At 40.9% G+C, this 13,140-nt stretch overlaps 2 protein-coding genes across 2 annotated transcripts in view; one reads left to right on the top strand and one right to left on the bottom strand.

The window, feature by feature from the left end:
* The window catches only part of ctnnal1 (catenin (cadherin-associated protein), alpha-like 1), a 56,264-nt gene extending 55,070 nt beyond the window's left edge, over nucleotides 1–1,194 (bottom strand). The window contains exon 1 of the mRNA XM_065470986.1: nucleotides 792–1,194. Coding sequence (XP_065327058.1) covers nucleotides 792–887 — 96 coding nt within the window. The 5' untranslated portion in view covers nucleotides 888–1,194. The remainder of the gene's footprint in view (nucleotides 1–791) is intronic.
* Nucleotides 1,195–7,166: 5,972 nt separating this feature from the next.
* Nucleotides 7,167–13,140, top strand: part of elp2 (elongator acetyltransferase complex subunit 2) — a 36,664-nt gene continuing 30,690 nt past the window's right edge. The window contains exons 1-7 of the mRNA XM_065470985.1: nucleotides 7,167–7,301; nucleotides 7,429–7,507; nucleotides 7,894–7,967; nucleotides 8,180–8,324; nucleotides 9,898–9,975; nucleotides 10,343–10,407; nucleotides 10,525–10,591. Coding sequence (XP_065327057.1) covers nucleotides 7,170–7,301; nucleotides 7,429–7,507; nucleotides 7,894–7,967; nucleotides 8,180–8,324; nucleotides 9,898–9,975; nucleotides 10,343–10,407; nucleotides 10,525–10,591 — 640 coding nt within the window. The 5' untranslated portion in view covers nucleotides 7,167–7,169. The remainder of the gene's footprint in view (nucleotides 7,302–7,428; nucleotides 7,508–7,893; nucleotides 7,968–8,179; nucleotides 8,325–9,897; nucleotides 9,976–10,342; nucleotides 10,408–10,524; nucleotides 10,592–13,140) is intronic.

Below are 13,140 nucleotides of genomic sequence, written 5' to 3'. Positions count from 1 at the left end.
TTAAAGCCTAAAATGGCCCAAACAGCCTCGAGTTTCTAACCAACATACAATAAAACGATTCATTAACTCGATGACCTAAGCTCCTTGTTTTGTTTAATCCGGGGACTGTTAAAGTGTGCAAGAGTGGAGAGTTGCTGAAGGAGTGCAGTGGCCTTAAGTGGGTCCTTCATTTTCCTGTATTTATTGAAAAACAAAGCACGTGCTTGAAAGTGGCTCAATTAGAGAAGAGAGAGCCACAGCTCTGGAGTGGCGAAGGAGGACTTCAGGGAAAACTCTTATGGCTTCTGGAATACTCTCTGAAGAGTGTGAAGACTTCCTGGAGAGTTTGTGATCGTCTCAAAAAGATAAAGAACCATCATCATAATTAATTTTATAGCCTTCTGGGTGTGAACAGTTTCACTACCCTGCATTATTCTAGTCTGTTATGTAATTCTGTAAATCACAAACTTCCCAAGTTACCCGTTCAGCGTATCCACAGCTTATTTTCTTCAGACTTGGCTGTGCCCACCTTTGTAACTTAAGACAACTTTGAGTATTGTTACTTTTCCGTCTTCTACAACAGTTACAGGACTACCACAGTGTCGTAACTTGATAAACTATTCACACGTGGGACTGCTTTTAAACGCAGCACGGGAAGGAAGCACGCACTGCAGACACAGTGCACAAATAGGTAAACAACAGAATCGGTGTCATGTGCTCGACACAGCTGTAAAGTCAAAGTGTGGTTAGAGAGCACAAGAGCTTCGAATACGATAACTAAACGTCACGATTTAGGTTTCCGGAGTACTCACCTGCGAAACTAAAGGAATAAGCGTCTGTTCCACCGAGCGAGTTTTGATTTCCAGACCGGAATCAAAGTTACTGTTGCCGCACGGAGATGAAGCCATTCCCGCCGAGCTTTCTCTCTCTCTCGCTCTCTCCCTGATTGACACACACTCTCACACACACATATACGCACACACAATGCACGCCACTAACTGAGTTTACCGAGAGCCTCTGCTTTGCTGTTTCGCATTTGCAAACTGGTGTAACGGACTTGGGATTACACTCGCAGTCGGTCGTCGAGTGGCTCTCCACGCACGCACGCAGTTTTAATCCACTCCAGCTCGGTGGTTGTGCCGCTGCGCCCGCTAATGTCCATGTACTTTACTCAACTACGGCAGGGAGCGGACTGCAGCACACCACTGTGGGCAACCACGCACAGAGCACGCACACGCAGTCGGGGTTTCACTGCTGACTGCTTAAGTGGGGAGCGCTGAGCAGTTCATCATTGCGTGCACTGCACAGTGATGATCCGGGAGCTATTTATGTTTTAATATACAGTACGTGTTCACGCACGTGGCAATTACACTTACGTCATTTAAGTATTAATTACATTTCAAAATGATCTGTAGTGCGCCTCGTGTGCAAAAGAAGGGACATTATAAAGGGAAATGTATCATTAATTGATGTAAATGTACTTTTTTTATTGCTTTTGAAAATGAATGGAGATTTCATGGTTCTGGGCATCAGAGAGGAAGGGGCATTGCCTCCCTCACACCACAGTTCTGGTTTGATCTCTGAGACACAGAATCCTATATTATCCCCTGGAGTGTGAGAATGCCTTACTCTCCCTCTGGAAAGCCTCACCAGATATACCAATTAAAACCAGGCAGCACTAAAGCACATGGATTGGGATCTTATGAAGTTACAAATGTTACCCTTTGTCTGTCTTGAGGGAAAACATTCATTTTCATGATGTACCATTTGATGTCCTCTAGGCTGTGAAACTAAAAAGGGATCTCGAGTGACTGCATTGGTAAGCCTGCAGTAAAGTTCTTGTGTTTTAATTCTGCCTCCTTATTTTGGTGGAAATCAGATAAACGGCACTGAACGCTGATATTTTGTTGTCTGGAACAAAAGGGAACGAGCGGATCTGCCTGAATTCCTACAATGAAAACAATTATTTCCTACTCAGACTTTAATAAATGACTGAAAATTTAGTTATAAAAGCTTTGCATCACTAATGACAGTCATTTCAGTTAGAGGTGTTGCTGACTTCCTTTTGCAACCCTTTCCCCCCCTGGTTTTCATTATTTGGCCAAAAGAGAGAGTCAAAATATGTATCTCTACTGAACTTACCCAGATGTATCTCCCAAATTCCCCAGATGTCCAGTCCTTTTATAGATCACAGCCTATGTTTGAATTCTACAAACCTGAGGCTCTTTAAACCTTCTCTTTCACACTCCGAAATGAGGAGGAAACGTCTCATCCTTGTAATGCCTCTTCTTATTTCGTGACCTGGTGACTTGTATCCGCAGAACAGAACCGAGTGTACTTTATGGTTGCCTGTATCCGAGGCCGACCAAACGACTGCCAAATTCTCCGTTTCCTCAAGCGGGTCCGGAAGCTATTTCTAACTTTACAAGTGCAGTCAGTGGATGACAAGTGGTGAGAAACGATTCACATTACAAACACAGCAGATGGCAGAGACCAGATACGGCTTATAAAGCACCGTGGCACTGTTCGTGACGCCTTTTGCTGCCTGCTTTATCATCACCTATGGTGGCTGGCTGGCACTCTTGTGTCAGCAGTGGAGACAACTATTGTGTTTGTGTGAGTGTATGTGTCTGCCACTCTCAGGCCTAGCCAGTATTTATTTAAAACCCCAGAGCTATGCTTTAGTTTAACCCTCCCTGTTTACATTGGTTTCACTCCACACACATACACACATATATACACAAGCAGACATGTACACACCCACACAAATACACACGTTTGCAATGCATCATTATGAAGGCATGCAAGTAGGTTGGCTGTTGTGTGGACAAGGTTCTGTTCCACCTTGATGAATGGCTCTACTACCAGCTAGATAGTATCTGTATGTTTCTTGGTAATCTGCACTGAGGCTCTTTTCCAGCTGATAAGGCGATAAACTCCACTTGGGCTCCTTTTTGCATTGTGGTGTATTAGCTTAGCTGTTTTGGCTGAAATTATGCTGGTCACAGCATTTAAGTTCGAGTGGAAGACTGAGATAAGAAATATGATACATCCTGTAACATTTTGACTGAAATAGATTAGTTATCACCAAGATGGATAGCTTCGAGTACACAATCTCAACCAAACGCAGTTGCGTGTCTGTTCTTGTTTCTTTCCTTTTTCTTTTTTTGTCATCGCCACATCCGAGCTGTGACACTGACTTGTTTTTCTAAACAGCATCTCATTTGTTCTGGAATATTCAATATTTGCTCTTTTGCCTCTAATCTCTTTGAGGCATGCTCCATTTTGACAATTTGCCTGAAACGGCACATAAGCAGGGAGCCCCTGATGTGTATGTTCGTCTCGCACAGTCCAAGGGTATTGCTCATTAAATAAAAGATGCTTGTGCGTGGTGTGATTGTGTTGCTAACAGCTGCTACTGTCGCTTTAGAAGTGCTGACTTCCCTCTCTCGCTCGCTCTCTCTCTGGATCATTCCTTCTGGTTGTACAGCTCCTGGGACGGGAACTGCTGAGGCTAAAGAGATAGTGATTTCGCAGTCTACAAGATGTAAAATGAGTGCACTCAGTCATAGTCCCCTGCTGGATAAGTAGATTGAAATTTGGGGATTTCAAAGGGAGGATTGTGGTGGAATGTTGATGGATTTTTTTTCCCCTTGCATTTTTTAAAACAGTAGAACATTTTCAGCTTGAGGAAACAACCCATGCCTGCATGAAAGCATGCTTTTAATGCGCATGTTTGTGATCACAATCTTCCTCACACATTCGTACAACACTATTTTTCATTGTTTTTCTTAGCAGCTTAATGCAGTTTTTATGCACAGCTTAGAAATTCATGTAACCTACAGCGCGCTGATCAGATGAACTTAGGTCTTGCACGTAAAGCTGCCGTGGCCTTGACAGAGACCTGCAGCTGAACTCATCCCCTTAGCACGATACAGTGACCGCAGAGAGCTCTGTGAAAGAGAGGAGTTCAGGCTGAGGTGAGGTGTCCTGTTTGGCTGTTCAGCTGGATTTGCATTGACTTTATTTAACTTACCTATAGTTATGTTGCGGCTTAAAGGTTTCAGTCGTTTGTAATGTTAAATGAGTTTAATCCCAGGTGTTTATGTTAATACAAGCTGTGGTGTGGTCAGAGGATATTGCACTGAGTGAAAACAATATGCAGAGAATAACAGACACTGGCTGGAAAGACATTTTAATATGTTCAAAATAAAAAGGAGAGTTAAGTACAAGTGCTAATAAGAAGCGGGTCATGTTATCCTTCTGCCAAGGAGGCGCCCTCGGGGACAAGACAAATTTAATTGTACATAAACAAAACCAGGCAGCAGCAAAGTGGCATGCAGACACCCCAGCCCTGCAATCTCGGCTTTTCCGCGTCTCCATTTCTGCTGTTACATAATCGCGGACACCTCACATAGCCTCATTATCATTCTGTTTTCATCCAGACCATCTTTTTTCCTTTTTTCCCTCTTTTTTCTGAAGGCTGCCTCGCTTGTCAGAGATGCTTTCTGCTGTTTGAAATAACAAACACATGGGACCGCGTGGAGATGACACACATAAATGGTTATTAGTTTAATTTGCATTCTCGCACGCAAGTGCGCACCAAGATAATCCCACTTCTTTCACCTTGAAGAAAGAGCTCGGAGAAAGTATTCACAGTGAGCTGTTGCAAAATGCTGTTATCACTTGGGAGTTTGGAATTGTAAAAGCTTGACTATAGACTCATTAGGTGTGCTTTTGTAGACTCTTGCAACCACAGAGGCAAAGTATGCCTTTTTGTGGTTTTGAAAAATCAGAACACTATTTTATTAGATATTTAAAAAATATATTACAAGGTCTCTTCATCGTCCATCAGCCCCTAAGTTCTCTTGTATAATATAAAATTCAATCTAGTGATTCCATAATTTGCTATATTCTAATAAAACTATCTTCAGAGATCCTTGGTTGCACCTGTAGGTAACAAATGGTACAATAAAATGAATGAGTGGAACATTTAAAGACATTTTGTGCATTCATTCATCCTTGTGAGATTTACACCATTTTGTAGACATTATTTAGAAGTGCGTTTCTACATTTCTGTCACAATTCAGACTTTCTGATGTAACAACAGAAAGAATAGCATTAGGTTTACCATTAATGTAACATGAAAAGTTCTATATATAATGAAAACACAGAAAAAGTAAAGAAACCTGCATTTATATCCACAACATTTGTCATGATACAGACTCTGTTAACTAATCACAAATCCATTACTGTGGATTTCTTATCAAACTGACCTCGCTGACATACACAGAATAGCAGGAAACAACGTTTTTATCTTCCAAGCATAACCACATGATGAGGCCATCAGAACTGATGCAGAGTGCATCAGCTGGATAAATTAAAGTACTTTCTTTGTAAATTGAATTACAAGAGTTTGTACTGTGTAAAGATGTATTCACATAACCATATACACCCTGTTTTCCACTTTATGAGAGATGAATGGGATCTTTCCTAAATAAATCTCCCCTCTCCTCCAATGACCTGTTACATTTGATCAAATAATCATGCATTATGTAAGCAACCACAGAGACACAAGCGGATGAGAGATAATACAGATACTTCGTCACAGATGAAGCTCTTTGGCTGCATCTGAAAATGGCTTTTCTGCCACTCATGAGCTGACACTCCAAAGATGAGAGCCATAGGGTATCCTCCACATGGCGTGCGCCCCATAGAGAGGTTGTCTCACCCTGCCAAGTCTGTCTAAATCCTGCTTCACTGTGACTGAGGAGGGACAACAATAGCAAGCCGGGCGTAATCTATTTTCTGCTGAAGTGTTGGTGACAGGGTGTCTGTTTTGTCTTTGTCACACCCGTATACCGTAAGTCCGCATGGTCAGAGGTGAGCCAACACAGGCCCAACACCCACCTTCCTTCATCCTTTCTCTCTTACCTTATTATTTGGGTCTGTTCCTGTTTGTCTTGGCTACACTGTCATTTATGATATGACTTAAGGCCTCACAGTCACCATCATTTTCCCCTCTGATCCTGTCAAATAGGTGCCCCGAAAACTCCTTGTTACAAAAGTGTCAGCTGTTGAAGCCCAAAAGGCCCAGGGGGCTTTTTTCTTTTTCTTTTTTCTTTACAAGTAAGGTTGTCTGGCTAGCAGCTAGCTCAGCTGCGATCACTCAGCCTCAATATAGAGTGACAACTAGATGATACAGTCTGACACAGCTCTGTGCTTATGCTATGGCGTGTTGATTGTTGAGAGAGAGTTTTAATTGAGATTTTGATTGAAATGGCACTCACTTGCACTATAAGAGCTAGCGTCTCTATAGTATATACAAATATTTTATACAAATCCACAGTTGTATATATTTGTACATTGTCTGATGCAGTGTGGCTGTCCTTCAGGCACAAGACAAGAGAAAATCTCCAATCATCCATCCTGCTAAAATATCTCCAAATAAGGCTCTAAATCTCCATCAGTTTTGTTTTTGTCTGGCCTTCAAAATTCCCTGTAGGGGAGATGAAACGAAATCTCCACAGAATAACAAATAATCACCTCACAGTTATCCTATTTTACTTTAATTCAGCCATGCTAGAGATCGAAAATCACACAAATAGCTTATTATGTATACTATTTTATTAATGTTATAATATCAATACAATACAAATTAGAGCATATTATGCATAAGGTGTTACAATGAGTTATAAAATGATAAAGGGTTCTACCGTTTTGTGATTTAATAAAGGGGAAAAACCCCTTCCCTTCCTGTCTTAGTGATTTTTTGAGGCAGCTTCAGCGTATCTTGGCATTAATTCTTCACTTTTCCGGAACGCTCCTACTACTCTAGTCAACACTGTCCCCCGATATTCTCACTTCAGGAGTCAAAAGTTCAGGTTTTGCCTTCAAATTGTTGCGCGTCTGTAGCGTGTCTATGGATTTGTGATAGCATTACGCCATCTACTGGACTCCACTGGGTAGCGCAACTACAACTAATCCTCCGCGTGATATCCGTCACTAGTCCATAGTAAGCACCCATGTTGTAATTAAAATATTAATATTATTAAAATAAGTCACATTATAGACGTGTGTAAATTGTTTAAAAAAAACATTCACTGTGCTCAAAATGTGGAACCCTTGTCACAATGGTACCGTTTAGCCCCGGCCACATTTACAGTAACTCCACAACTTCAGCTTTCAAGATGGCGGCGGCCGTAATTGAAACATGTCATGTAGCTTGTTGTGCAAACAGGACGCCAAATGTTGTTTCTTGGGGTCGCGGAGGAACCATCGCTTATGGGACATGTAACTCGGTGGCTCTATACGACCCAGAGGTAGGACAGGCCGTCACTTTCTACTGTGAATCCGCTGTTAGCTGTCACAGCCAGCGACGAGCATGCTGAACTTTTAAATGGGCCGATATTTTTTTTTATTACTCCAGTAAACTTGTTCTTTCTTTAGGAGAGGAGAGTTGTAGCTCTTCTAAACGGACACACCGGCAGAGTTAATGCGGTCCAGTGGGTTCACAGAGAGGACAGCGGTGAGTGTGGAGAGAATGGAGCTGATGGCTGTCAAACTGCTTTTGTGTGTGTGTGTGTGTGTGTGTGTGTGTGTGTTCGTTCGTTCGTTCGTGTTCGTGTGTTTCCATTGTTGATCCAATGCTGCTCGTGCTGCCACAAAAGCAGCTGTTCTTTAAGAGCCTTGCAGAGGTTGCACTCGTGTTGAGCTATATTCCTGTCAGGACACTGTGCAGGTTAGTCACCTTATTCTGAAGCAAGCCTACAGCGAGCTTTCCAGAGACTCCTGGCACATTGAGAAACTATATTCCAAAAACGTCATCATATGCTACAAAATTTATGTTTACAGTAGTTGTTACTGTGTTATGTACGCCAAACCATCAAAACCGTGTTACTGTTATTATCACAGCTCCAGAGGGTCATCTAGTCTCAGGAGGATCAGACAATCGACTCATCCTCTGGGAGGCTCAACAGGATGGAAAGGTGAAGCACCCGCAGCACATATTGCTCATACTGTTTCTTACACCTTGCCACCTCTTTAAACAGCTAGTAAGGCAAGTGCATGCTCCTTGGAGAAATGTTTGATTCCTCTCCATAATAATGGCCATACTTTCTGAAGTGATCTCCATCATGATTTGGCAGCATATAGGTAACACAGGTGGATTAAAAAAATAAATAAAATGTGATGTTTCCAGTTTATCCAGTCTGTTGAGTGTAAGGGCCACACTGGTCCAGTATGTGCTGCTGATGCCATCTACGTGGAGGACTCAAAGATACTGGTGGCCTCCTCAGCATCAGACTCCACAGTTAAACTCTGGCTCTGCTGTGACGCCAAAGAAGGTAAGAGACAAAAAAAAGAGTGACTGATTCATTCACTAATTACACTGTCCCCCCCCCCCCCCCCCCCCCCCCCCCCAAAAAAAACCCAACAAAAAAACAAAAAAGCTTTTTCAAATTGTGATCGTGGAAGTTGCTGTGATTCCTGAAATTGATAGTTACAGTGTCTTTTTGTTTGTACTGTTACAATTCTACTTATTAAACCTGACCAAAGGAATGATGTTCCCATAGAGAGGAACAGCCCCTCAGCTTGGATTTCCTGCTTAGGATGTTGAAGCAGCTCCAAGAACCCAGAGTTAATAGTCCGAGATGGCTGCAATGACCATAAACAGTAGTAAACACATAATAATATTCTGTCCTGCCACTGTTGTGTATTTGTGGCTCACTAAATAAGCCAAAAAGGCTAAATACGCTTTTCCTGGAATTCATTAACTCAGGAGTCACTCCCGAGTTCCCAACAGCTAACTTCCTTTGTAACTGGAACGCAGCATAAGCACAGAAGCCCGACACAAAATCAAGAGTAATTGAATTAAAAGGAGAGAAGCTAGAAGATCTTATTCCATACAGTGGATGAACTGAGGGGCTGCATCAAGACCAAAGATAAGCTAAATAAGGATCATTTAAGGATCATATTGCAAAACTATTTAGGCTTGTCATGTATGCCACAGCACTTACAAGATAAGATAAGATAAGATAACCTTTATTATTCCCACACGTGGGAAATTTGTTTTGTTACAGCAGTGGACAGTGCAAAGTTACATAGAAAACTTAGAGAAAAACACTGGAATAAGATATCAATAAGATACTGTACACAACTGTACACAATAGAATAAAATAAAATACTATATACAATCGAATAAAATAGAATACAAATGCTATATACAATTGAGTATAATACAACGATGCCAGAAAAGAGTAATGCACTTAGTGTTATTGCTATTGCACATGTGTGGATGTGTGTCTATTACAATAGACTGTCTTCATGGTTCAGTGGACTTACTTACATTTAAGAAGAATTAGATGTAGTTATTGTAGTATAGTAACTTGCTGGTGATTTAAAAAAGAAAAAAAAGGCCAAATTTTAGATGGAATTTATTATACCCCATATCATACAAAGCTGTATAATTATCCCTGGTAAAATCTTTTCCTTAATAATGTCTTTTTAAAATTTACATTACTTTTCAATTAATGTGAGCATCTTTCGTGTTCCTGTCTGTCATCCATGGTCCTTTCCTTGTTTCTAGCTGTCCCTCGTAACGTCTCCTCTTTGCTGAGAGTTCTCGTCCAGTCCTCAGTGCAGAAAAACATTAATGAAGCCTGACAGTTGTCGAGATCAAGCGTGCGTTTTTGTGCACTAGGCATCACCTTGGGTTATATTCCCAGTTAAGAATACAGTCTATTTCAGATCGGTGCTGTTTGAAGAGCAGTGGCTCGAAATGTACTTTCTTCGTCAATGTGGGGAGATGGGGGGGAACTCTGTGTCCACATGTATAATGTCATCTGTATTATCTTAAATTATTTCCTGTTATTACATCGTGTTTAAAGTTTAATTTCATGTATGTTTCCTGTTTCTCAGCTGAGTGCCTCCATAACTTGTCCTTTGGCAGCGGTTTCATGATGGATGTCTCTCTGGTACTGTTGCCAGGCAGCAGAGGTAAGCCTAAGCCGTTCATCCATAGACATCTCTTAAGTTATGAGACACACACACTCACACATACATTCTTTTTTCCTCTCTTGTCATCCATCTCAATTTACACGACTGCTTTAGAGCCTGTAACTGAACGTCATATTCAAATATTCAAAACTCTGTCTCCGTTTGAAGTGTCTTGTGTCATTTTGCCTCGCGATTTTACACGCTTTTCTGTCTGATTCATGCTGTGCTGCTTCCTTTCCATTCCGCTTCTGTTTATAAAACCTAGATGGGGATGTAAATGCATGAAGCCTGCTGTGAGAGCGAGAGTGTGAGTGTGTGTGTGTGTATGCGCGTGCTTTTGTGACTGTGTGAAAACTTCTTCTCACAGTTCCCATATTGGCCTGTGGGGGTGATGACTCTCGGGTGCATCTCTATGTGCAGGCCAATGGGCAGGTAAGCTCAGGTTGATCTTTCTTTCAGGAAATGCTCTTTTATGTTCTTTGTGTGTATGCTTTCCTTTGAATTCAGTTAGAGGGCAGTGTCTGACCCTTTTTAATTCCTCTACAATAGCTGCAGAGAGCCATGTCCCTGCAAGGACATGAAGACTGGGTTCGTGGAGTGGAGTGGGCATCTACAGGTGAGTGGTAATGTTTGTAGACTCTTTGTATCAGCTGTATAAGAAGGTTATTATCCTAGTAGAGTGTACGTGTGACACATTTAATTAAAAATCAAAGTACAGTACAGTAAGAGTAAGTCTTAAGCGATCTCTCACTTCATTTTAGATGCAACAATTGATTGAAACGTTTGCAATTATAAATGTAAACACAGTATGTAAGGCAAAAAAAGTCAGTCGTTGGTATGGCCACCTTTATTCTTCAACATAGGCTGAACTCTTCAAGCTCTCTTGTAATTTCTTTATGTAGTTTTAGGAATATTTCAAAAACCTTCTTCAAGGACATTTAAAGCTCTTCTTTGGATGTTTGCCAAGGAATAACTTTGAAAACCTGGAAAACTATTGCTAAAGACGGCTTTGAAAAACTGGAAGTCTTTCTCCTTAGAAGCAAAATGTGAAGATCTGAGGGCTGACTAAAAGGTTTTGCACAAAGACACAGTCATGCTGAATCAACATTCAGCCCAGCAATCTTCAGTGTCTTCTTAAACCAGTCCTGTTTTGTTTGGGTATGTAGGCTGAGATTTGATCACAGGATCAATTTTAGGTGGCAACTACTGAATATCCAAAATGAACTCTTTAACCGGTAACAATCATTATTTTATCATTTTTAGTTATTAAAAATTGAATAAAATAATGTTTGTTACTGGTCCATTAAAGAGTTCTGTGGGTAATAAATGTACTAAGCTTACTAAAAAGGGACCTGTTATGGGCACAGAACATATTAAAGAAAAAATGACTTGATAACTTTGTGGTCTGGAGTCCCTTTATCCCTTTATTTACCCTTTTGATCTTATTTTCTTTTTTCTGTTATGGTAGTGTTTTATCTTCCAGAGCCTGAAAAGCATGTGCTTGATTTCTCACTTATCTTTAGTCGATCTTAAGAAAGCAGGATAATGCAGTTTCTGGGCTTTGAAAGAGTTAGATAACATGTTGCTGAGTAAATGCTGCGAGGTAGGAGTAGATTTCCTGTCCTAGCCTTTAACCAATTTGACAAGAAACGCTGACATGTGGTCTTTGACCTTTGCAAATTGAAAAACAAAGAAGTGGAAAGGCAATTTTCTCCTCGCAGACACAGAAAATGTCTAAAACATGCACATGGTTTCCATCTTTCCATGCTTACGTCCAGCCTCACCATCCACTGCATTCAGACTATTTTGATAGCACCCGGTAATGCATGGATCCAATCCAGGCTCTACTAATTGTGTAACCCTCTTCAAGGGCACTTCATTACTTCACTGTTCTGACTGTGTAAAAGCTATTTCATCTCCTTAACCAACCCTCTTCACCAGTGTCTCCTTCCTACTCACAGTCTATGACCTACTCCGTGCTGCCAAGCTACGAGCCAAAAAAGAGACAGAATGAAGTTTGTTTATATGAAGTATTCTCACAGGAATGACAAAAACCCTCTCTCTGCTGCGAGGGTAGTTAAATAAATCATTCTGTTCTTTTATGACTCGACAGATGGCAAATTGGAGCACTAGAGGAGCAGTTTATCATAGCTGTTCAATATTGGGGTTCAGAGCATGATTTCTAGTTTTGTATTTCTCTCTTTTAATCTGTTTTTTTTTCTTTTTCACTAGGTTTAATTATACGTTACTTTAAAAACAGCTTGACATCTGTCATGCACTAAAAGCTTTGTAGAAAGAAGTCTCACTTGAAAGGCTTTTAATATGTTTGCTATTTTTCCTCATAATTAAATGGTCAGAAAACATGGGCGTGTTGGCCTCTTCGGAGACTGTGAGACTGTGCAGAAACTACAAGATTCAGATAGTAAAAGTATCATAAATTAAAAGTCAAAGTTAAAAATGACTTTGATGCCCAGTTCTTGTTTTAAAAACACTGTTGCATAAGAAATAGTCACCACTGCGCGTCGTTTCGGCACAGTTTGAGGCGAGTAGCAAAACAAATCTTGGCTGTCGTTATCATTAGTGTCATTATGCCATGATTGACAAACTATAATGGCTTCATCCTTCTTATCCCAGCATTCTGGAGGCCTTTGGTGGTAGCAACACAGGACTTTTTTTGTTATATCTGTTTATCTTGGCAGAGATAAAAATGGAACTGTGGCTACTGCACTAAAACTAAAGCACCAATGTGAGAGACGGGCACACTCAGGAATAGTGGCATGTGATTTGTTTGCCACCTGTCGGTGCGTATTTGACCCGCATACCTGTGTTCTGACTGGCTGCATCACACTCAGGAGCAATCTTCTCCTAACTAACAGATAAGTGATGAAAGTGAAATTAAACATCTAGCTGAGGCTTTAATGCTCATTACAAGGCTGAAAACTAAGGCTCAGTTTTTAATTGTCCCACGTGGCTCGGCTTTGACCACTCTAAACACGATGAGCTCTGCTTGAAACTAAGTGCTGAAGCATGCTGACTTCTGTTAGAAAACAGTGGAAGTTTTATTCAAAGGTGCTATAAATAATGATTTTAAATTTATGATGAATCAAATGACTACACTCTGCATAACTTTATATATTGTTTTAGCCACCAACAAGCTTCTGGCAT

This window comes from Pelmatolapia mariae, linkage group LG22 (assembly GCF_036321145.2).
Source record: "Pelmatolapia mariae isolate MD_Pm_ZW linkage group LG22, Pm_UMD_F_2, whole genome shotgun sequence".
In the NCBI taxonomy this organism is placed as follows: Eukaryota; Metazoa; Chordata; class Actinopteri; order Cichliformes; family Cichlidae; genus Pelmatolapia; species Pelmatolapia mariae.
Note: the sequence above shows the minus strand (reverse complement) of the source record. Positions and strands in the feature narration are given on the sequence as shown.